Raw genomic sequence first — 23930 nt, 5'->3', positions numbered from 1 at the left:
GGGGTTACAGACAATAGGCCAAATAAGTCTTACTGCAATTGCCAGCAGTGACTTTCTCGGATGTCAGAGTTCAAGTGGCTTCTGTTAGGCAACCTCTGCATCTCAATACAGTGCCTCAAGATGACATTTACTGATCTCTGTGGCTGTGTCAGACCTTATGTGCATTTAGATTGTTATGATAAGGTGACACGTATAGGGTAAAACATCTATTACCCTCAGAGGTCGACTCAGACCTTTTGACTCAGACAGGAGTGTGAAATCATCCAAATAGACACTGTGAAACTAACAGACATCAAATATAACATCAAATAATCAAGTTAATCAATAGGAGTCAATAATTTGAACACACCATGACCTATGTGGCCATGAATCACCGCACCAGTTTAGTAAAGTTTAAACATTTATTGCTCTTTAGATTAACAATGGTAAGATAACGTAAATCATGCACAAGACCAAATGATAGAAATACAGAAACATCATATGCTGTCCAAGACGCCTAAAATATCTCAATCTAATTAAAGCATTAAGCATAAGACATTCCAAAAGACTAATACAGAACAACAATAGAATTAAGTGGACAAATAGAAATGGCATACATTTAGTTTGAGCAACTGAATGAAACACAATTAGTTAACATACATTTCAAAATTAGATATTTAGATCAGGCGTCCCTAAGCAACACTCTAATTAAAAAATCATTTGTGGGCTTCATGCAAAAAGGAAAATAAGGCAAAAATTAATTTGGAAAACATCTATCTAGAGTGCTAAGCAATATAAGTGGTTGGATTTTCCAAGGGAGTTTAACCTGCAAGAAAAACAAATGCACATTGGTTATACTTCTCCTAAATGGATGAGCAAACAGCAGACACTTCCTCGGCAGAGTGCAGGAACATCAGGTCTTCAGAGAACAGCATCAGGACGTTAGAGGGAAACAGTTGAACAAGTTGGGCATAATATAATTGAACTGTTAGAATCACAGGAAAAGAAAGAAACACATCGAACTCAAAATAAAACTGAAACAGAACTAACACATAGCTCTGCAAATGGGCAACTAACTAACATCACCTAAGACATTGCTATATTAAAGTCCCCAAAATTTACTAACTAAGCCTTTATTGGACAGACTATGGGAAGTTTTAGTTTGCAGCCAATGATCTTCATCTGCGCATCAGATGTATCTCTTCAGGTTTTCTCCAGCAAGGATTGGATTAACGCTGTCACTCCTCTCTCCTCTCCAGACATCAGCTTCCTTGATTAATTACATTTAAAACTATGTGGAAACATAAAATGAAATGTTACATGAAAAACACAACATTGAGCACTGAGGCCTATTGTTTTGTTTGTACGTTTTTATCTCGTCTCAGGAAGGACAACAGTATAAAGCAAAGAACATAACTTTTCCACACTGTACAAGTCACACAGGATACTTGAAGAAACATTATTTTTACAAAGCTAGCATTCTTTATTTAAAACAACGTGCCGCTGGAAGATTACTATAACGTGAGACCTTTTAAACTAATGCTAAAACATGAAGAGTAAAACATTTCATAATATTTAAACTGTTGATCATTTTATTACACATTAATATTCATTTTTCAGTACATTTAATTATCATCAAGCAAATACATTTTCATTAGACATTATTGGTTCATATTAATATATGTTTTTATGGTGTCTACCATATCAGCTACACATTTTTATTTACTAATACTTGATTTCAGTTTGGCCTTCTAATACATGTTATTTCACATTATGTTTTAATTACACAATTGTTATTAATAATGTTTACACTCCAACACCTCTTTCTGTTACACTTTACCAGAATGGCTGTCTAAGTGACCTGAAAGAACCTATGGAATTGGCTTGTAATGTTTGGCTCAATTAAATAGTTCACACACACGAAAGGTGATGGGAGAAATGCTTGCAAGTAGTCTAAACCACTGGCAATGGCTATGGATAGCATTCCAACCCATCATTTTTCAATGACTGTTCGGCTATAGACAAGGACCTGCCTTATGCAAATCAGTATAGACTCTGCTTCTCATTAAAACAGTTCATCTCAAACTGCCAGGCAAGGCCCTGTCAAGAAAGGGACACAAGCAAACTTAGTCCCTTTTCAGCCTTATAAGGCTTGTCTGTGAGTTACAGCTTGTGTCCCTGACACAGTTAACAATGGTGTCAAAATCGGAGAGAAACCCCTTAGACCAAGGGGTCGGGGTCCTGAAAACCGGAAAGCACTAAACGTTCTCCCTGATGAATAACTTTAAAACTATATGTGCTTAAACCACATCACATCACTCAAACTGATTCAATACCACGAGTACTTGAAAATACATGTAGGGCTTTAATTATATAACAATTAAAATTCATACACTAAATATCTTGTTACATAGAACAATCAATGTACCAATATGACAAAGACAACATAAAAAAACAATGCAAGAAACAAAATAATCATGAACAAAGGGAGGAGGGACTTATAAGGCACATCTAGGCTTACCCATGGCCATTTAGGGCGTTACATCGAACTCAGAAAAAGGCGATGCGAGGAATACTTGCAAACAGTCTAAAACAAATGCCAAGGCCACGGGTGTACCTAGATTTACCACTTTATCTGGCTGGGGTTAGCAAGAACGTTTTCTAATGATTGGAACCTGCAAGCAAACGTGTTACTAATCCAGCTCTGAACTATTGTGTCTGTTTGCCTTTACTTGTGCTACGAAAGAAATGGTGATGAAAATTAAAAAAACTGTCCAGAAAGTATCATGCATTTAAAACGTATTTATGTGTTATGTGTTTACTTTGGCAATACTTGTTAGTGTTCGCGTGAAAAAAACGTTTTTTTATTTCATTGCATATTTGAAGGGACCTGTCCAGATTTCCAAAAATGTATGTGCATCTGAAAGGCTGTAAGGACTGCATCAAAGACCCTGTCATGTAGGCCAGCCATTCTTCACGGTCATAAACCCAATGCTACAATTAGTTACATGCTAGCTTCACTTTTGAAAGGTCATGGGGCCTAGTTTGTCATAGCTCAGGCATATGTGACTGAATTTCCCAAACTCCTGTATTACTTTCGGAATAAGTATGGAGTCATTTTTGACAAGTTAGGATACACATCCTTTTTAACAAAACCATTCAATAGATTTTTCTGAGAAACAAAATTACGCAATGTACGGAAGCTTTAATACGCTGCCCCCATCAGTGCTTTAAATGGAAAAATAGAAGTGCAGGTACTCTGTAATAGAGTACCTGCTTGTTTCCGAGAAGTGCCGGTACTCTCCAATTAAAAGTATTACGTTTTTCTTGAGATGAGCCGGTACTCTCCCTCTCAAAATAAAAAAGTGCCGGTACTCAGTACCGGAGAGTACCGGCCCATTTAAAGCACTGCGGAACTCTCTCGAACAGCCACATTTTTTCAAGTGACTTTTAAGAAACTTTTATCATTTTCGCAATCATTTTACCTGTCATGATAAGAACTGAAATGTTTATTTTAACCTTGGGTAATCTGTTTATAAAAAGTGTTTTTCTTTACATGTTTGTATAAAGTGTGTCGGATTGAATACATTTTTTAATTATATGTAATGATATAATTTAATTAATCAATCATAATAATACATCATTTACTTACCTTTTAATGATCATTACTAATTATGTAATCCCGAATATTAATCAAGAATAAGTTCAGTAAAACCTGTGATTCTAGAAGTCTAGAAACTACAGTAAGTTGAATGGAACCTGCGATTTCCTGTATACCTTGTCGAGCTATGAAGCTATACAGTTGGCCTTGTTCTAGAATGACATAGAGTCGAATATGATGTCAGAAACAACTTCCTTGAAAAGTCCCGTCCGAAACAGACGGCATTAGGATCCTTGCTATCTCTGGTGCAGTAATAGTCTGAAAGACACTGGACATGCTTTGGGAAACCTCTGTGGCACTGGGGCCTGGCTAGCCATTCTGGTGACCAACAGTTCGAGACCTTTTGAATCAATGAACAGGAGACCACTCTCCCAGTACACATGCAACCCAGCAGCCTCCCTTATGTAGAGACTCTGTCTGCCTGTGTTGACCTGTAATTGGTGGCACTCTCGCTCTATGTGGTGGAAGGGCTCCCTTTCAGGTGCCCTTTCTAAGCCGGTAATTAGGGCCTTTTTGGACTCCGGTATCAGTCCTGTTGAAGCTGCACGTGCCCTCTCTCTCCTTGACTGTTCTGCAGCTCCTGGCTTCCTATCCTGGGGACTATACAGTTGGCCTCACTTTGAGCAGTGGCTTGAAATCAGGTCACCATAGCTGCCACTTTAAAGTCTGACGGATCATTGCATAAGGCACGATTTGTGATCTAACTGAGGCCTAGAACTTTGCAGCAACACCTCTCCAAAATAGGATCACTACAGCCATTGCACAATTCTGCTTAGTTCCATGTAACTCTATCATCACAAAGAAATTGTCTAGCAGATAGTGCTATGGGATGACAAAGATACCTTCAACTTCCACATAGCCCCTAGACACTGAGTTTATGTAATCTAGTTCCAATTATCATAACACTTCACAAGTATTTATCTGTGTTGATGATACATACATCAGTATTTCATGCTCACCAGCCTACCATTCTGTTCTCAGGACACTAAAGGACATTTCACCATCTTTGCTCCAGTGGGACTCAATCTAAAATTCAAAGCAAAACACTACGCCATTTTTAGTCTTCTATAACCTAGACCAATTAAATAATCGTGTATTGTGTTTCATTTTTTCCCCATTTGAATAAGAGAGGTGCAGTTCAGGATACCTCTCAGAATCATTGGCCAACAGTGCATCTATGTGTTACATGCATAGATGTGATAGCCAGCAGTTTAATATCTAATGTTTGAAGACATCATCCTGATTGGATACTGTTAGAAATGGGGTTTTTGGTTGGCAGTCAGGTTGCCCTCTGTCCAAGCAAGAACCCTCACTCTAGTCAGGGTAAGTCACACACAATCCAAAATCAGCCTGTGCTCACCCTCCGGTAGCTTGGCACGAGTAGTCAGGCTTAACTTAGAAGGCAATGTGTAAAGCATTTGTGCAATAAATCATACAATACCATAATATAACACCACAAAAATACACCACACAGTGTTTAGAAAAATATATAATATTTATCTGGGTATTTGCAGGTCAAAACTATCAAAGTTGCAATATGAATTTGTAAAGATATCACTGAAAAGTGATATAAAGGGGGTTATTCTAACTTTGGAGGAGTGTTAATCCGTCCCAAAAGTGACGGTAAAGTGACGGATATACCACCAGCCGTATTACGAGTTCCATAGGATATAATGGACTCGTAATACGGCTGGTGGTAAATCCGTCACTTTTCCGTCACTTTTGGGACGGATTAACACCTCCTCCAAAGTTAGAATAACCCCCAAAGTGTCTTAAGTCTTTAGAAAGCAAACAAAGTCTCTTTCAAACACAAAGTACCTGGTTTCTGGTGGAAAATCTCCTCAGAGGGCCACAGGAGAAGAGATACGTGGAAAACTGGTGTGGGCGTCGATTTCTCCTCAGCACACACGGACTTGTGTCGTTATTTTCCACACGGGAAGTCGTGCGTCGTTTTCCGGCACGCGGACTGTCTCTTTCTGTGGGTCGCGGGGAGTACCAGATGTCCCGGGTCTGTGCGTGGATTTTCCTGCTTGTTTTCCGGCGGCGCGTCGTTCTGCGGGGCTGCGCGTCGAAGTTTTGATCTCACGGCAGGCGTTGCGTCGATTTCTCTTTGGGAGTCGGGCGGCGTTGTCCCTGCGAGGCTGTGCGTCAAAGTTTTGATCTCACGGCAGGCGTCGCGTCGATTTCTCCTTGGAAGTCTGGCGGCGTTGTCCTTGCGAGGCCATGCGTCAAAGTTTTGATCTAACGGCAGGCGACGCGTCGATTTCTCCTAGGAAGTCGGGCGGCGTTGTCCTTGCGAGGCCGTTCGTCAAAGTTTCGGTCGTCCAGAAGGCGTCGCGTCGATCAGCGTCGGTGTGCGCAGTTTTTCCTGCCGCGGAACAAGCTGTGTGTCGAAAATTTAGGCGCACGGAGCGTCCAAGTGGAAGAGAGAAGTCTTTTTGGTCCTGAGACTTCAGGGAACAGGAGGCAAGCTCTATCCAAGCCCTTGGAGAGCACTTTTACAGCCAGACAAGAGTTCAGCAAGGCAGCAGGCCAACAGCAAGGCAGCAGTCCTTTGTAGAAAAGCAGACAGGTGAGTCCTTTGAGCAGCCAGGCAGTTCTTCTTGGCAGGATGTAGTTTCTGGTTCAGGTTTCTTCTCCAGCAAGTGTCTCTTGAGGTAGGGCAGAGGCCCTGTTTTATACTAAGTTGTGCCTTTGAAGTGGGGGTGACTTCAAAGAGTGTCTAAGAAATGCACCAAGCCCCCTTTCAGTTCAATCCTGTCTGCCAGAGTCCCAGTAGGGGGTGTGGCAGTCCTTTGTGTGAGGGCAGGCCCTCCACGCTCCCAGCCCAGGAAGACCCATTCAAAATGCAGATGTATGCAAGTGAGGCTGAGTACCCTGTGTTTGGGGTGTGTCTGAGTGAATGCACAAGGAGCTGTCAACTAAACCTAGCCAGACGTGGATTGAAGGGCACAGCAAGATTTTAGTGCAAAGAAATGCTCACTTTCTAAAAGTGGCATTTCTAGAATAGTAATATTAAATCCGACTTCACCAGTCAGCAGGACTTTATATTACCATTCTGGCCATACTAAATATGACCTTCCTGCTCCTTTCAGATCAGCAGCTGCCACTTCAACAGTGTATGAGGGCAGCCCCAATGTTAGCCTATAAAGGGAGCAGGCCTCACAGTAGTGTAAAAACGAATTTAGGAGTTTTACACTACCAGGACATATAACTACACAGGTACGTGTCCTGCCTTTTACCTACACAGCACCCTGCTCTAGGGGTTACCTAGAATAATATAAAAAAAAAATAATATAAAAAAAGGTGGCAAGTAGAGACGAATTACGTTTTGAATTAAAAGAACAGTCCTATATTCTGTTACTTCTAAGTTTATTTCTTTCATATATTTATTTCAACTAAATTATATAACTAACCAAAAAGGACTTATGGTGATGTAGCACTTATGTCTAATTCCACAATGACAATACACCAAATAACAATTGACATAACGGACAAAATAACTCACATCAAAAAATTGTCACTATAAAACCATCTTAAAATAATGCCCTATATATTTGAATGGTGGTCACTTGTTAACACTCCACATGTGATCCACTTTTATATGCTAAGGTATTGGGTTATTTTAACATCATCAATGTGTTGTATATTTCTTTCCAACAAACATGATACAATGTGTCTTAGATTTTTCAAAATAGTCCGTAATTTAACTCCCCAATACATTTGCAAAACAAAAAGGTCGACGCGTTTCGGCCTGCTGATTTAAGGCCTCATCAGGACTAAATAAGGGCAATCATAGCTCTAAAAGAAACAAAAAAGAAATCATAAAAAAACTTACAAATATACATTCGTTTATATGAGTACATCAATTTCACGGTGTGTCATACATTCCTCCAAAATATATAATTGCAAAAAGCTTTAAATGAATATAAAACCTTTATGCACTAAATTTTGTAATATAAGAGTCTATGTAAATCAGCATAGACCAAATTTGTAACTGGCTGTGGGTAACTACTTCACTCCTTATAGAATGGACTAATTTATTTACCCAGATATACTTTATTTAAATTATATCTGGGATATCTAGCTGATGTATTTAACTTAATTGAGCCCAGAAACACATACCTTAGATTTTGTCTTTGGTTACCATAAGCGCTGAGCCCAGCTGCTTATGTATGTCATTCTGAAATAGAGCAGGTCTTACTAACAACGGGACCCTACCAGAAGACAAAAAGGCTTAAATCAACATTCAGAACCTTGTTTAAACCAGACTGCTTTAAATAACTCGAATATCGTTGTTAATCTTTACCTTATCTAACGCGTTGGTTACTGGAACTCCGGCGTGTAGCCTTAAAGTTGCCGTTCTTCCGTGGTTAAAACGTTGCTATGCGACTAAACAAACTCGCAACCTGACAGCGTCTCTAATAGTAAGAACCGGCCATTGCATCATGGGTATCCTTAAAAGCAAGGTCGCTCGCGTCAGTCAATGCCGCGGCCATCTTAAAACTGAAGAAACAGATACTTTTTTTCATTGCCAATGCCAGTTTTTTCGAAGTTCTTTAAAGTGGTTCTGGTATAGCGATAAATAATTGTTCAGAAATAAGGATACCTTTACCGCATAACATCCAAAATTTCACCCGATAATTTTTATCTACTCGATATAACTATCAAGTTTTTTTCTTGCCGGTCTTATACATTCTTATTGTTGCTATGCAACTCAACGTGCAAGCGGCGTTGCAGCATATCTTGTAAAACGTGCCGGTCATAGCATCATGGGTATTTATAAAACAAGGTGGCTCGCGTACGTTAAGACGGCGGCCATCTTGAAACTGAGGCAATCAAAATTATTTTTCCTATTAATCCCAACAATCTTTTTGAAATTCTTTACGCTTATTTTGGTATTCTATGTCTTCACTTCAAAAAAAGAGAAAGTACATCCAATTAATGAACAACAGCATAGAATAATTTACATCATCTCAATATATCTAAAAAATGTTTTCAATATTTTGGGCAACACTTCTTAAATTGTTACCAATTTTAGAAACCTTTTACGAATTCATCTCTTCCTAAACAAGATTTTAAGACTCATTGCTTAAACCTCCAAAGTCAACTGTAAGGCATTAACCAAAGATTAAGAACAGAGATCAGTGAACAAGTTTTTTCTATGCATCGAAGTATTGCAGACATGCATCTATTTCTGAAGCCCTATTATAACTCAAGCAATATATCACATTCTGCAAGATGCATTATCTTTTTTTAAATATAGTGACTTGTGAAACAAAGCACGAGTCACTTAATTAATGTCCACATTTCGTCAATGTCATTTAAACCAGTTCTTGCTGTTTGAAAACTCTCAATGAATCTAGCTTCCATTTTCAGTAGTTTTTTTGTCATTGGTAATCCATCCACTTTAGGCTGTATTGCTAGTAGGACTGTCCACCAGATGTCTTCTGTTGTATGCATATATTCCTGATAATGCTCGACTAATGGTGCTCCTTTGACTCCACATTTGATTCTTGACCGATGTTGCAGGATCCTGGTCTTAATTGGTTGAGCAGTCTGTCCAATATATGCTTTGCCACAAGGACACTTAATGCAGTAAATCACATTTTTTGTGTTGCAATTAGTAAAATCCCTTTGTATATGTGTTTTACCATTTATTTTGACCTCTTTGGTATCTTGTGAATATTGACACGCTACACACTTTCCGCATCTATAGTGGCCTTGAATTACTGGCAGTTGCAATAGAGTACTTAGATCTTTCTTTTTTTTGGTCTGTATCTGAGCTGCCTTAACCCATTGATCTTTTAGGCTACGTGCCTTTTTAAATGAGAACAATGGTTTATCAATATTAAGCTCACTAATGATTTTCCAATTCCGTTCGATGATAGATCGTATTTTATTCGCTTTAGGGATGAATGTAATGACGCATGTTAACGGAACCTTTTTTGTCTTTTCTTTTGGAACCAACAGTATTTCTCTAGGAGTGAACCATGCTCTTTTAGCTGCATTTTTGACCAATTTTCTAGGATATCCTCTCTCGATAAGTTTCTTAGTCAATTCTTCTGCATTATCAAAATAGTCAGTTTTTTCAGAACAATTCCTCCTGATTCTTAAGAATTGGCCATATGGTAGATTTTGTTTAAGTGTGCGTGGATGGCCACTTGAGAAATGTAGCAAGGTGTTACGATCTGTGTTTTTTTTTATAAAGACTGACCGCTAAATGGCCATCTTTGTTTAGTATCCATAAATCAAGAAAATGTATTTTGGTTTTATCTTTACTCATAGTAAATGTAAAGTCTATTGTGCGATTATTAAGCCACTCATGAAATGCCTCTAATGTTTCCTCTGTTCCTTGCCAAATCATCAAAATATCATCAATGTACCGAAACCAGTGATCAATATGTTGCCTGAATGGATTTGTTTGAGAGTAGACCCATTTCTGCTCAAAATAATCCATTACCAAGTTGGCAATTTCTGGGGCAAAACTGCAACCCATTGCCACGCCTTTCACTTGGCAATAAAGTTGGTCATTACAGGGAGTGCAGAATTATTAGGCAAATGAGTATTTTGACCACATCATCCTCTTTATGCATGTTGTCTTACTCCAAGCTGTATAGGCTCGAAAGCCTACTACCAATTAAGCATATTAGGTGATGTGCATCTCTGTAATGAGAAGGGGTGTGGTCTAATGACATCAACACCCTATATCAGGTGTGCATAATTATTAGGCAACTTCCTTTCCTTTGGCAAAATGGGTCAAAAGAAGGACTTGACAGGCTCAGAAAAGTCAAAAATAGTGAGATATCTTGCAGAGGGATGCAGCACTCTTAAAATTGCAAAGCTTCTGAAGCGTGATCATCGAACAATCAAGCGTTTCATTCAAAATAGTCAACAGGGTCGCAAGAAGCGTGTGGAAAAACCAAGGCGCAAAATAACTGCCCATGAACTGAGAAAAGTCAAGCGTGCAGCTGCCACGATGCCACTTGCCACCAGTTTGGCCATATTTCAGAGCTGCAACATCACTGGAGTGCCCAAAAGCACAAGGTGTGCAATACTCAGAGACATGGCCAAGGTAAGAAAGACTGAAAGACGACCACCACTGAACAAGACACACAAGCTGAAACGTCAAGACTGGGCCAAGAAATATCTCAAGACTGATTTTTATAAGGTTTTATGGACTGATGAAATGAGAGTGAGTCTTGATGGGCCAGATGGATGGGCCCATGGCTGGATTGGTAAAGGGCAGAGAGCTCCAGTCCGACTCAGACGCCAGCAAGGTGGAGGTGGAGTACTGGTTTGGGCTGGTATCATCAAAGATGAGCTTGTGGGGCCTTTTCGGGTTGAGGATGGAGTCAAGCTCAACTCCCAGTCCTACTGCCAGTTCCTGGAAGACACCTTCTTCAAGCAGTGGTACAGGAAGAAGTCTGCATCCTTCAAGAAAAACATGATTTTCATGCAGGACAATGCTCCATCACACGCGTCCAAGTACTCCACAGCGTGGCTGGCAAGAAAGGGTATAAAAGAAGGAAATCTAATGACATGGCCTCCTTGTTCACCTGATCTGAACCCCATTGAGAACCTGTGGTCCATCATCAAATGTGAGATTTACAAGGAGGGAAAACAGTACACCTCTCTGAACAGTGTCTGGGAGGCTGTGGTTGCTGCTGCACGCAATGTTGATGGTGAACAGATCAAAACACTGACAGAATCCATGGATGGCAGGCTTTTGAGTGTCCTTGCAAAGAAAGGTGGCTATATTGGTCACTGATTTGTTTTTGTTTTGTTTTTGAATGTCAGAAATGTATATTTGTGAATGTTGAGATGTTATATTGGTTTCACTGGTAATAATAAATAATTGAAATGGGTATATATTTTTTTTTGTTAAGTTGCCTAATAATTATGCACAGTAATAGTCACCTGCACACACAGATATCCCCCTAACATAGCTAAAGCTAAAAACAAACTAAAAACTACTTCCAAAAATATTCAGCTTTGATATTAATGAGTTTTTTGGGTTCATTGAGAACATGGTTGTTGTTCAATAATAAAATTAATCCTCAAAAATACAACTTGCCTAATAATTCTGCACTCCCTGTATATTTGAAAAAATTGTTTTTCAAACACATTGTAGCTAATTCCACTAGAAATTCTGTAGGTGGGATATGAGGTTGAGTGTCATTATTCAGAGTTTGTCTAATGATTTCAATTGCTTCGTCTTGTGGAATATTGGTATAAAGTGACTCAACATCAAAGGTAACCAACATTTGATTATTTTCTTCATATATTAGATTTTCCACCTTGTTAATAATATCCATTGAATCTCTGACATAAGCTGATGTTTTGGCTACAGCTGGTTTGATGAATATATCAACCAATTGTGCTAGTGGTTCTAGGATAGACCCACACGCTGATACTATTGGTCTACCTGGTGGGCGTTCTAGGTTTTTATGAATCTTAGGTAGAATGTAAAAACAAGGGATTCTTTCATCGGACTGATTCAAGAAATTATATTCGTTTTTACTTATCCACCTTTGTTCTTTTGCTCTTGCTGTAAGTGTTTCAATTTTATGCTTAACCTGTTTCGGTACATCTCTGTTTATTTCTCGGTAGTGGAGTGGATTACTCAACTGCCTCATTACTTCCAAATTATACTGTTCTTTGTCCCATAACACGATCCCACCTCCTTTATCTGCCGGTTTTATGATAATTTCTTGATTTTTAGCCAGAAGGTCGATCGCTTCTTTCTCTCTTTTGGAGCAATTTTCATTGAAATAAATCCTTTTAGAATTAAGTATGTCTAATTCCTTCAACACTAGGTCTTCAAATATTTTGATTTCTTCTGGTAAGACATTTCTATCTGGTAAAAAAGTCGACTTAGGTCTAAGGCCACTGTCCTCATCATCATCTTGTGTTGGAAATATATTAAAGAAAGCTCTTAATCTTACTTTGCGGAGGAATTCCAATATTTCTGTTTTACTTTCAACCGGATCAATATTCCTAATTGGAACAAATGATAGACCTTTGCTTAACACATGTTTTTCTATCTCTGTTAAGGGATGAGACAACAGATTATAAATCGGAATTAAATTTTCTGATTGCATTATTGTCGTCTGTAGGCCCTCCTTCTGGTTCGAAAGAAATTGTGATCTTGGAATTGCCCTCTGGGGTTGGACCCCCCTCTTGCAACTCTGTGACTGCCTCTGCCTAAAAAAGGTTGAGTTCCAGAGTATGTACCTTGTATTTCTGACTCTGATTCTGACGAAGTATCTGAGAAAGTGATGAATTTCTTCCGTGATCTTGTTTGGAATTGCAAATTAAGGTTATTGGGATTATTGTTTTTGTAAAAATCTTCTTTTAAGTAAGGGGTTACCTAGGGCACACATTAGGGATGACTTATATGTAGAAAAAGGGGAGTTCTAGGCTTGGCAAGTACTTTTAAATGCCAAGTCGAAGTGGCAGTGAAACTGCACACACAGGCCTTGCAATGGCAGGCCTGAGACAAGGTTAAGGGGCTACTGAGGTGGGTGGCACAACCAGTGCTGCGGCCCACTAGTAGCATTTAATCTACATGCCCTAGGCACATGTAGTGCACTCTACTAGGGACTTACAAGTAAATTAAATAGTCAATCATGGATAAACCAATCAATAGTACAATTTACACAGAGAGCATATGCACTTTAGCACTGGTTAGCAGTGGTCAAGTGCCCAGAGGTCAAAAGCCAACAACAACGGGTCAGAAAAAATAGGAGGAAGGAGGCAAAAAGTTTGGGGATGTCCCTGTCAAAAAGCCAGGTCCAACATGACCCCCTACCAGCCTAAAGCCAGGGGAGAACAATCACTATCCTGATGTACTTCCCTGTTTGAGGCGACAGAACAATGACCCAGGCCCACAACAGCAGGGGCATGCTCCAGTTCTTCGCCTTCCTGACTCCAATTGGATCCATCTGTCCATACTCTCAGGGCCCACTAAGCCAACCCATGGGGAACCTTTCTCCTTACTTGCGGATCCCATCTGTGCAGCACTTAACCTTACTTTGCTCACAGATGTATCCCAGGAGCAGGATAGTACCACCATGACCAACACAGTGGTGTTGCCCACTCTACCCCCGGGTGTGACACTTGTCCCCTCCCCAGGGATAACTCTGTCCACCCGGACAGCAAGCCACAGGGGTTACTGACAGTTGCCAGGGATGAGAGCCAGGCCCCAGGCCTCTCAAAGCTCTCCCACCACTGTGGCTGTGGAGAGTGGGGGGCGGTAGCCCCAGGTGCTGGGCACCATTTAACCACTCTCCCTTCCACCAGGTCAGGGATGACAGCCTGAACCTGGTCCTCCCCTCTGGGGCTCTGTACCCTCCCTCCTGGAGCGGTACCCCAGAGTCCAACATGGTCAGGGTGCTTATAGAAGTCGCCCTGTACCATTCCTCCACCAGTGCAGGGCTGTTAACCTGCAACTGGCCCTCCAACCTGGGGTCTGTACCTTCAGGTTGGACTAGGGCCCGGGGTGAGGCTTCCCCCCCCTGCCCTCCCTTTTGGGGTCCAGCACCCTCCAACTAGGAGTGGCCTCCTCAGAAGACAACATAGTAGGGGCACTGTTATCAGTAGCCCCTCCCTACAGGTCCGGGGGGACACCCTGAACCTGGTCTTCCAGCCCAGGGTCTGTACCCTCAGACTGGATCACTGCCTGGCAAACCAGGACTTTCTGGGAGGCACACCTACCCCCCCACCAGGTCAGAGTTTAACCTCTGCACCTGACCATTCAACTCAGAGTCACCACCCTGAAGTTGAACAATTGCCTGGCATGCCAGGACTTCCTGGAGGGCACACTGACCCTCCACCAGGTCAGAGTTTAACCTCTGAACCTGGTTCTCCAACCTAGGGTCACCACCCTGAGGTTGGACAACTGCCTGGTACACCAGGACTTTCTGGGGGGCACACCTACCCCCCACCAGGTCAGAGTTTAACCTCTGAACCTGGTTATCCAACCCAGAGTCAACACCCTGAGATTGGACAACTGCCTGGCATAGCAGGACTTCCTGGGAGGCACACCTACCTCCCACCAGGTCAGAGGTTAACCTCTGAACCTGGATATCCAACCCAGAGTCACCACCCTGAGGTTGAACCATTGCCTGGCATACCAGGACTTTCTGGGGGGCACACCTACCCCCCAACAGGTCAGAGTTTATCCTCTGAACCTGGTTAGCCAACCCAGAGTCACCACCCTGAGGTTGAACCATTGCCTGGCAGGCCAGGACTTTCAGGGAGGCACACCTACCTCCCACCAGGTCAGAGTTTAACCTCTGAGCCTGGTTCTCCAACCCAGGGCCACCACCCTGAGGTTGGGCAATTGCCTGGCACACCAGGACTTTCTGGGAGGCACACCTACCTCCCACCAGGTCAGAGTTTAACCTCTGAACCTGGCCATCCAACCCAGAGTCAACACTCTGAGGTTGGACAACTGCCTGGCACGCCAGGACTTTCTGGGGGGCACACCTACCCCCCACCAGGTCAGAGTTTAACCTCTGAACCTGGCCATCCAACCCAGAGTCAACACCCTGAGGTTGGACAATTGCCTGGCACAGCAGGACTTCTTGGGAGGCACACCTACCTCCCACCAGGTCAGAGTTTAACCTCGGAACCTGTGTATCCAACCCAGAGTCACCACCCTGAGGTTGAATCTTTGCCTGGCATGCCAGGACTTCCTGGGGGGCACTCTCACCCCCCACAAGGGACACACAAGAGTCTGGTTGGCGCAGGTCTCCCGACCTCTGCCCATCCGGCAGAGTCTGGGTTTCCCCCAAACCAGAAACGGTTTCACCTGGGTCATTCCTGGGGGGCTCTGCTCTCAGAGCTGACCCCTGACTCTCAAGGTCCTCCACTGGGGTCTGCAACCCCCCTCTCAACCCTATGTCTGGACTTCTGCACCCCCTCACTAGGAGGGGTACTGCCAGACACCAGAACTGTTGGGATGCTGGCTACAGTCACCCCCCCAAGTTCTTCTGACACTGCGGGGCTTCCCTCAAAAGGTGGCCCTATGGTACAGGCTAGGCTTCCCTCCTGGTGTTCCCTCATGGAACCCTCTAGGACCTGGGACCTACCTGGGACACTACAATCCTTTCCCACCTCACTCGATTGGGAACCACCTAGACCACTCCCTTCAGGAGCACCCCCAAATGCCTCTTCAGACTCTCTGGTACTCACCCAGAAGTCTGCCTCCATTGTAAGCTCCCTGGGGTCAGAGAACTCACACTCCACCTGGTGTTGGCGTAGCTCTGGAAAATAAGGACCAGACATATGCTCTCCAGCAATTATATCACTCTGCCCTTCACATGTATTAACCACAGGACCCTTCACCCAACCATCCAGTGACTCAACCTTGAAAAAGCACTCTACATCACCCTTCTGAGACTGGTGAGACAGTATCTGACTGTCCCTGACACTCAACCCATACTCTTCTGGGATGTCTCTACACTCTATATCCAGGACGTCCACCAGGGGGGAACCCTTTTCTCTGTCACTCTCTGCTAGAGCCAGTAAAGTGTCCCTCCCCCCAGTAGGAATATGACTCCCTGTGCCAGTTCCCCAATCCTTCTCAGGGACCCTGTGCATAACGGGAACTACCTCATACCCTTGAACCACCTGGGGTGTGTCAACTCCCTTCTTCAAGTTGGGCACCACATCTCTGGGCTTGTGCCCTTCTTCAGCAGTACCGGATGCAAGATTTTTGCTGCCACCATCTGAACTGGACTCAGCCCTTCCGGCCTCCAGTTTCAGCTCTTTACAGCTCAGCTCTTGAGCTGCAATCTTTTCTTCTTCCAGGGCTAAGAGTCTTTTTGCCTCAACCCTTGCAAGATACTCCTCTAATTGTTGCTCCTGTCGCCTTTGACCTCGGAGCCATTCATCTATCTCTGGGTCTCTTTCCTCATCTGAGTAGTCTTCCTCCTCATGTGAGCAGACTTCCTCCTCATGTGCGTAGTCCTCCTCCTCATCTGAGGGGTACTTAGTCATTTGGTTTCTTGCTGCCTCTCTCTCTGCCCATCTTTCCTCCCCCCAGACTATGTAGTTATGTAGCATCTCCGCCTTAGTAGATCTCCTTGCCACATGAAGGCCCCATTTTCTGCAAAGCTTCCTTAGGTCAGCCTTAGTGAGGTGGTCAGTACGAACAAAGAATGAGTAGGTAAGCAATCCCATTCTGATAAGATCTTACCAGCAAAAATCAAAATCCAAAGTCCAAAATATCAATAGTATATCCAGGAGGACATCAGAGAATCACAAGCCAAAAAAGATGAAAAATCAAGTTGACCTTCAACTGTGGGTAGGTAGTGAAATACTTAGCTACTGTATGTCACTGCACAAACACAAGTCCTATCCTCACCGCTGATCACCAATGTTAGAAATGGGGTTTTTGGTTGGCAGTCAGGTTGCCCTCTGTCCAAGCAAGAACCCTCACTCTAGTCAGGGTAAGTCACACACAATCCAAAATCAGCCAGTGCTCACCCTCCGGTAGCTTGGCACGAGCAGTCAGGCTTAACTTAGATGGCAATGTGTAAAGCATTTGTGCAATAAATCATACAATACCATAATATAACACCACAAAAATACACCACACAGTGTTTAGAAAAATATATAATATTTATCTGGGTATTTGCAGGTCAAAACGATCAAAGTTGCAATATGAATTTGTAAAGATATCACTGAAAAGTGATATAAAGTGTCTTAAGTCTTTAGAAAGCAAACAAAGTCTCTTTGAAACACAAAGTACCTGGTTTCTGGTGGAAAATCTCCTCAGAGGGCCACAGGAGAAGAGATACGTGGAAAACTGATGTGGGCGTCGATTTCTCCTCAGCACACACGGACTTGCGTCGTTATTTTCCACGCGGGAAGTCGTGCGTCGTTTTCCGGCGCGCGGACAGTCTCTTTCTGTGGGTCGCAGGGAGTACCAGATGTCCCGGGTCTGTGCATGGATTTTCGTGCTTGTTTTCCGGCTGCGCGTCGTTCTGCGGGGCTGCGCGTCGAAGTTTCAATCTCTCGGCAGGTGTCGCATCGATTTCTCTTTGGGAGTCGGGCGGCGTTGTCCCTGCGAGGCCGGCCGTCAAAGTTTTGATCTCACGGCAGGCGTTGCGTCGATTTCTCCTTGGAAGTCGGGTGGCGTTGTCCTTGCGAGGCCGTGCGTCAAAGTTTTGATCTCACGGCAGGCGTCGCGTCGATTTCTCCTAGGAAGTCGGGCGGCGTTGTCCTTGCGAGGCCGTGCGTCAAAGTTTCGGTCGTCCCGAAGGCGTCGCGTCGATCAGCGTCGGTGTGCGGCGTTTTTCTTGCCGCAGAACAAGCTGTGCATCGAAAATTTCGCCGCACGGAGCGTCCAAGTGGAAGAGAGAAGTCTTTTTGGTCCTGAGACTTCAGGGAACAGGAGGCAAGCTCTATCCAAGCCCTTGGAGAGCACTTTTACAGCCAGACAAGAGTTCAGCAAGGCAGCAGGCCAACAGCAAGGCAGCAGTCCTTTGTAGAAAAGCAGACAGGTGAGTCCTTTGAGCAGCCAGGCAGTTCTTCTTGGCAGGATGTAGTTTCTGGTTCAGGTTTCTTCTCCAGCAAGTGTCTCTTGAGGTAGGGCAGAGGCCCTGTTTTATACTAAGTTGTGCCTTTGAAGTGGGGGTGACTTCAAAGAGTGTCTAAGAAATGCACCAAGCCCCCTTTCAGTTCAATCCTGTCTGCCAGAGTCCCAGTAGGGGGTGTGGCAGTCCTTTGTGTGAGGGCAGGCCCTCCACCCTCCCAGCCCAGGAAGACCCATTCAAAATGCAGATGTTTGCAAGTGAGGCTGAGTACCCTGTGTTTGGGGGGTGTCTGAGTGAATGCACAAGGAGCTGTCAACTAAACCTAGCCAGACGTGGATTGAAGGGCACAACAAGATTTTAGTGCAAAGAAATGCTCACTTTCTAAAAGTGGCATTTCTAGAATAGTAATATTAAATCCGACTTCACCAGTCAGCAGGACTTTATATTACCATTCTGGCCATACTAAATATGACCTTCCTGCTCCTTTCAGATCAGCAGCTGCCACTTCAACAGTGTATGAGGGCATCCCCAATGTTAGCCTATGAAGGGAGCAGGCCTCACAGTAGTGTAAAAACGAATTTAGGAGTTTTACACTACCAGGACATATAACTACACAGGTACATGTCCTGCCTTTTACCTACACAGCACCCTGCTCTAGGGGTTACCTAGGGCACACATTAGGGATGACTTATATGTAGAAAAAGGGGAGTTCTAGGCTTGGCAAGTACTTTTAAATGCCAAGTCGAAGTGGCAGTGAAACTGCACACACAGGCCTTGCAATGGCAGGCCTGAGACAAGGTTAAGGGGCTACTGAGGTGGGTGGCACAACCAGTGCTGCGGCCCACTAGTAGCATTTAATCTACATGCCCTAGGCACATGTAGTACACTCTACTAGGGACTTACAAGTAAATTAAATAGTCAATCATGGATAAACCAATCAATAGTACAATTTACACAGAGAGCATATGCACTTTAGCACTGGTTAGCAGTGGTAAAGTGCCCAGAGGTCAAAAGCCAACAACAACGGGTCAGAAAAAATAGGAGGAAGGAGGCAAAAAGTTTGGGGATGTCCCTGTCAAAAAGCCAGGTCCAACAGATACTATTGTTTTAAGAATGGTGTGTATGGAATCACAAATAGCTTTACATATTCATTCCACGGATGGAATTTGATTGATTCTAGATCAGTGGTTCCCAACCTTTTGACTTCTGTGGACCTCCACTTTATCATTACTGGAACTCGGGGACCCCCCCTGAATCATTACTGAAATCTGGGGACCTAACCTGTTGATATTATTTAATTTTCTAAGCTGTCACGGACCCCCTGAGGAAGCTTTGCAGACCTCCAGGGGTCCCCAGACCACAGGTTGGGATCCAGTGTCGTGATCTTATTTGTACATGGTGTAGCTTTTCAGTCGACTTGAGCAATGCGGACTCCATTGTTTTCTTTGTGTCTAAGTCTAGATTGGTCTGTGATAGCCAGTGAAGGGGGCTGATTCACCAAGCATGTTGGTGTCTTTGGAATTAAAGTTAATGCTTAGTTTGTAAATAAGTGCAGGCTCCCAAAGTTTTTCTAGGAGCACACAGCCAGTGCTGCTGATTGTTGTGATTGCTGAATAGCAAGGGTCCTAGTCTTGACTCCAACTCAAAACTCCTCCTTCCACTACTCTACACTTCCTGGCTCTTTATTTCACTCTTGCTCGCACGCTTTATCCCTCTGTTCTCCCTTTGTCGCAGTTTTCTACTTTCTCTACCCTCTTCCTCCCTTACCTGCCTCTCTCTCTTGTTCTGCCAAGGTCTGACGATGAAAAATAACACCCAGCCCCTACATTTGAGTGCCAGCGCCTACCACCCGCAACCAGTGGCTCTGATCACAGCCACAAACATCGAGTCACCTCGCTGCGAACAGTCATATTCATTTTCCAGAAAAAGCCTGCCAACTCGTGCACGCAGCCAGGTTGCCCATCTTTGGTATTTGCCTTCCAGGTCTAGGCAAAGATTCTGGGAATCCACTCCAAGATTGTGTACCTTACACCCGTATACAGCCGTTGTTTACTTTGCGTATAGTTTTTACAGTTGAATGTGACAGCGTTATTGTTCATTTCCACCATCTATTACTGATTTATCTTAGACTTCACGTTTTCAATTTATTTTGAATATTTATAATATTGTGTTATGTGCTTCTTATACGCTTCTGGGTGAAAATGTCTACCACGCAGAGGCAGGAGAGGGAGGTTACGATTATCCTTGTGAATGCTTCCTTAGTGCCGACCTTTAGATGACCGAGCAAGTTACAGTGCATAACAAATGAAAATATTTGTGTTTTTTGTATTATTCAGTGGGATGTTCTATGACGGAAATCACACTTACCTCATTGAACCAGATGAAAACCGCAAAGCAAATGTGAGTACAATGTGCCTGAAGCAGCTGTGGAGCTGTATTCACATCTAAAAATAAAAGCTGGTCTGTAAAATGTTGAATGTTTATATCGCATTAAAAATGTGGTACTGTCTCATACACGAGTTATTCAACTTTTAAGTGAATATGTTGTCCATTCAAATAATGGTGCGTGGTTAAGTTGTTATTTGAATTTTGCAAACGTATTCTTCTGCCCACACGTCAGACCTAGAAAAGCAGCTACCTACATAACAGTGATTTATTTATTTCATAAAGTGGCAGCTTGTAACTAATCACGCGTGTGACTTTGTAGTGCTGGTTTTGTAGCTGGTTGAAATAATAACGTGTTTCTTAAAGTGCTAAATACAGCTGCTCTGCCGTTTCTAAGCACTGTAAATAACAGTTTTTACAATTTATGAATTTATGGTAACTGACAAACGTCAGAAGAAAGCAACCCTGAGTTCACCTTGCTTGGTTTTGAATTCATGACCTTCAGAGCACCACATTTATCAGTGGCGAGTGTTCAGCTCATTGAGGCATTCTCCTTAAAATGGCGGCTGGGTATGTCGCTTGGGATGCACACCAGATACAACTAACAATGCAAGACACTGTGTGCAGAAAAATATCAAGCAACAATATTATATAGTGGGTGGAGGCATTAGGCTTTATATTTACATAGATTGCATGGCATAGTTACATGGCTTTGAATATGCTGCAGACTGATCCATTAGGCTCAAAAGGATGACCCCGTTGGCAAAAACGTTGGATGCACTCCCTGCATACTGCTCATCTTTTCCAGTATGGGCATGTGGGTGACATATTGTGGCCAGCTGCACTACGGGATGAGACGAACTACCCCAGAGAAGTGGCCATTTGGGCAATTACTGGAAAAGGGCATGTGCCTGGGAGGTTACCATGTATTATTCAGTAATGATCCCAGGGAGATATTGACTTACCGAAGCTTGTTCCTTGGGTATAGGTTTTCTTGTGTTTAGGGAAATCAAGTGTCCCTTAGTTATTATCTGTAAAATAAATCCCTTTTTTGGCAAACTCGCGGTTGGAAAAATATTTTGCAGTACATTTACTAATGACTTTACCTTGCAACCAAATATGCGCAAAAATGACTTACTGCAAAATTGTGGATCACAGAAGTGAAAAAGTGTGTTGTAGTAGAATTTAGTGAATAATTAATTACAGCACAATGATTAATTATATGCAGTTGTGGCAATATTGTACGAATCCAGCCAGAACTGTATTGGGCCAGTTTCACTACTGAGGTCCTCAAGAGGCTGTTTCACAAGAGGCTGTTTCACAAGAGGCTGTTTTGTGCTAGTTATGACTCTGGCTCAGAATCGGCCACACTTTCAAGCTTATAATTGTAAAGTTATTTTTATAGTCTTGTTGCTTCCAGTGATACTGTTCTATTTTAATATTATTTGGGATAGTCAGGAAGCACTGCTAACCACTGCAAAGTGGCCTCAAAGCACCTTAGAGAACAGAGCATATGAGTAGGTAAGGGGATACCTAAAGCTTCTCAGGGCTGAAACTGGCTACAGTACCAATCTGGGATCCTACAGCGATAAACCCTGCAGGAGAACATTTTCAATTAAATATGATCCTGAGGAGGTGCAAAACTATTGATGGAGAAAAAATTGATTGTCCCAGGTGAAAGTCCAAGCCAAACGACTGTCTGACCAGTGGTTGAATTTGTATATCAGGTATGTGACCTCTCCTGTGGCCAACACGTTTTGAACTTCCTTTGTATCTTTATGGGTTCTTCATCAGTACTATAATGGTGTATGTGTGGGGCGACATCTTCCCAGCAGTATATCCTGTCAGCTGCTTTATTTCATTTTGTAAAGGTAGAAATTGAGTTGGTGTTTTTGACTGTTATTGTGACCAAAACTCTTTAGAGCCAGATGTTCGTCTGTGGAGCTTCCAGTGCCTTTTAGACCTCAGTTATTACAGCTTTATCTGTTTGTTGGAGAATTATTATTTCCAATATATTACCTATGAATAAAGTGGGCTTTGGGTCAGCCCCTTGCTCATGACTGGATGGCTTTTTTTGACTGCCTCACTTTCCTGCTCAAGGTTTGATGGCTTTGCTCCCTATTATGTTTGTCCCATGTAGGAACATTTCAGTTTCTGAGTGTTTTGATTGATTAATGCATTTTTGCACTCCTTGTTTTAGATTTTGTATTGCAATACATTTAACTATTTTGTCCCTCTCCCTGTGCCCTCCTCCCTTATCTTTCACTCCCCATCCTCTGTTTTAACCACCTCATTCCTACTCTTGCTCAAGTTCTCTTTGCTCCACTAACCCCTTGCTAATTTTTCACAACCTTCCATACTATTAGCCGGTGGAAATCTTAAAATAGCTTTTTGATCATCCTAAAAGGGTATGCAGGGAAGGCATCTTGAATCTTAAATCCCATTCAGAGATGGCAGCAGCAGAAGCTTATGCATCCATGGCAGCCATCTTTGAACAGATGTTGTTAAAAAAATAAATGAATTCCTCTATCGCTGCACACATCCATGGGGACAATCTTTGAATGGGGTTTCAGAAAATAATACAAATTGCTATCAAGTATTGCTGCTGTGGATATGCATGCATCCATGACGGCCACCTTTGAAGGCATTTTACTTTTGTTAACCAGTAACCTTCAAAGGTGGCAACTAGGCATGTGCTTACAATAATAGCAGTCACCTATGATAAAAAAAATAACTGCAGAAGCCAACATGTTTCCCAGCAAAGACCTAATGGGTTTGCCAACGCTTGTTTTACATCATAGATATGTGGCTGAGGGTTGCTCGGGGTGAAGCAGTTGGTGGAAAAAGATGGAGTAGTTAGTGGTTCAGAGAATAATACCAAAAACAATAGTTGATATCACCAGGTTATGATATAATTGGGGTTTCCTGTTTTCAGTATTTATTTTTTGTGAATTGCAGTTTTTAGGTTGCAGCTGTCTAGGTATGCTAAAGACATCTTGGGGAATTTCAGAAAGTTGACCTGGGGATGCATTCTACCTGCCGCTTGCCATTGGCTTTGTGGTTTGTAACTCACGTTTTCTTGCTTCCCATTTGCTGGCTTTATTCGCTTCGTCCCTCCTGAAGACAAAGCCGTGTTCACTGAATACTTCCACAAACTCCTTTTCTGTCAAAAGGCCTTTAAATCTTGTTCTTATCTGTCACATTTGGTGGGCATTCAAAGACTGAGGTCAGATTTTAAGCTGTGTTTTCCTGCGAGCCTGGTTATTTTGTTTTACTTTCTGCTGAGTTCAATGTGACAGCCTTCATAGGAAAGAGGAATGTAGCCTTTCTCTATGGAGCCTGATTGTGCCCCTTTT

General features: G+C 42.7%; 1 protein-coding gene across 2 annotated transcripts in view; it reads left to right on the top strand.

Moving 5' to 3' along the window:
- ADAM22 (ADAM metallopeptidase domain 22) overlaps window positions 1–23930 on the top strand; it is a 1118190-nt gene that overhangs the window by 489041 nt on the left and 605219 nt on the right. For both annotated transcript variants that reach the window (XM_069211564.1, XM_069211563.1), the window contains exon 6: window positions 20526–20589. In XM_069211564.1, the coding sequence (XP_069067665.1) occupies window positions 20526–20589 (64 nt within the window). The remainder of the gene's footprint in view (window positions 1–20525; window positions 20590–23930) is intronic.

This window comes from Pleurodeles waltl, chromosome 10 (assembly GCF_031143425.1).
Source record: "Pleurodeles waltl isolate 20211129_DDA chromosome 10, aPleWal1.hap1.20221129, whole genome shotgun sequence".
In the NCBI taxonomy this organism is placed as follows: domain Eukaryota; kingdom Metazoa; phylum Chordata; class Amphibia; order Caudata; family Salamandridae; genus Pleurodeles; species Pleurodeles waltl.
Note: the sequence above shows the minus strand (reverse complement) of the source record. Positions and strands in the feature narration are given on the sequence as shown.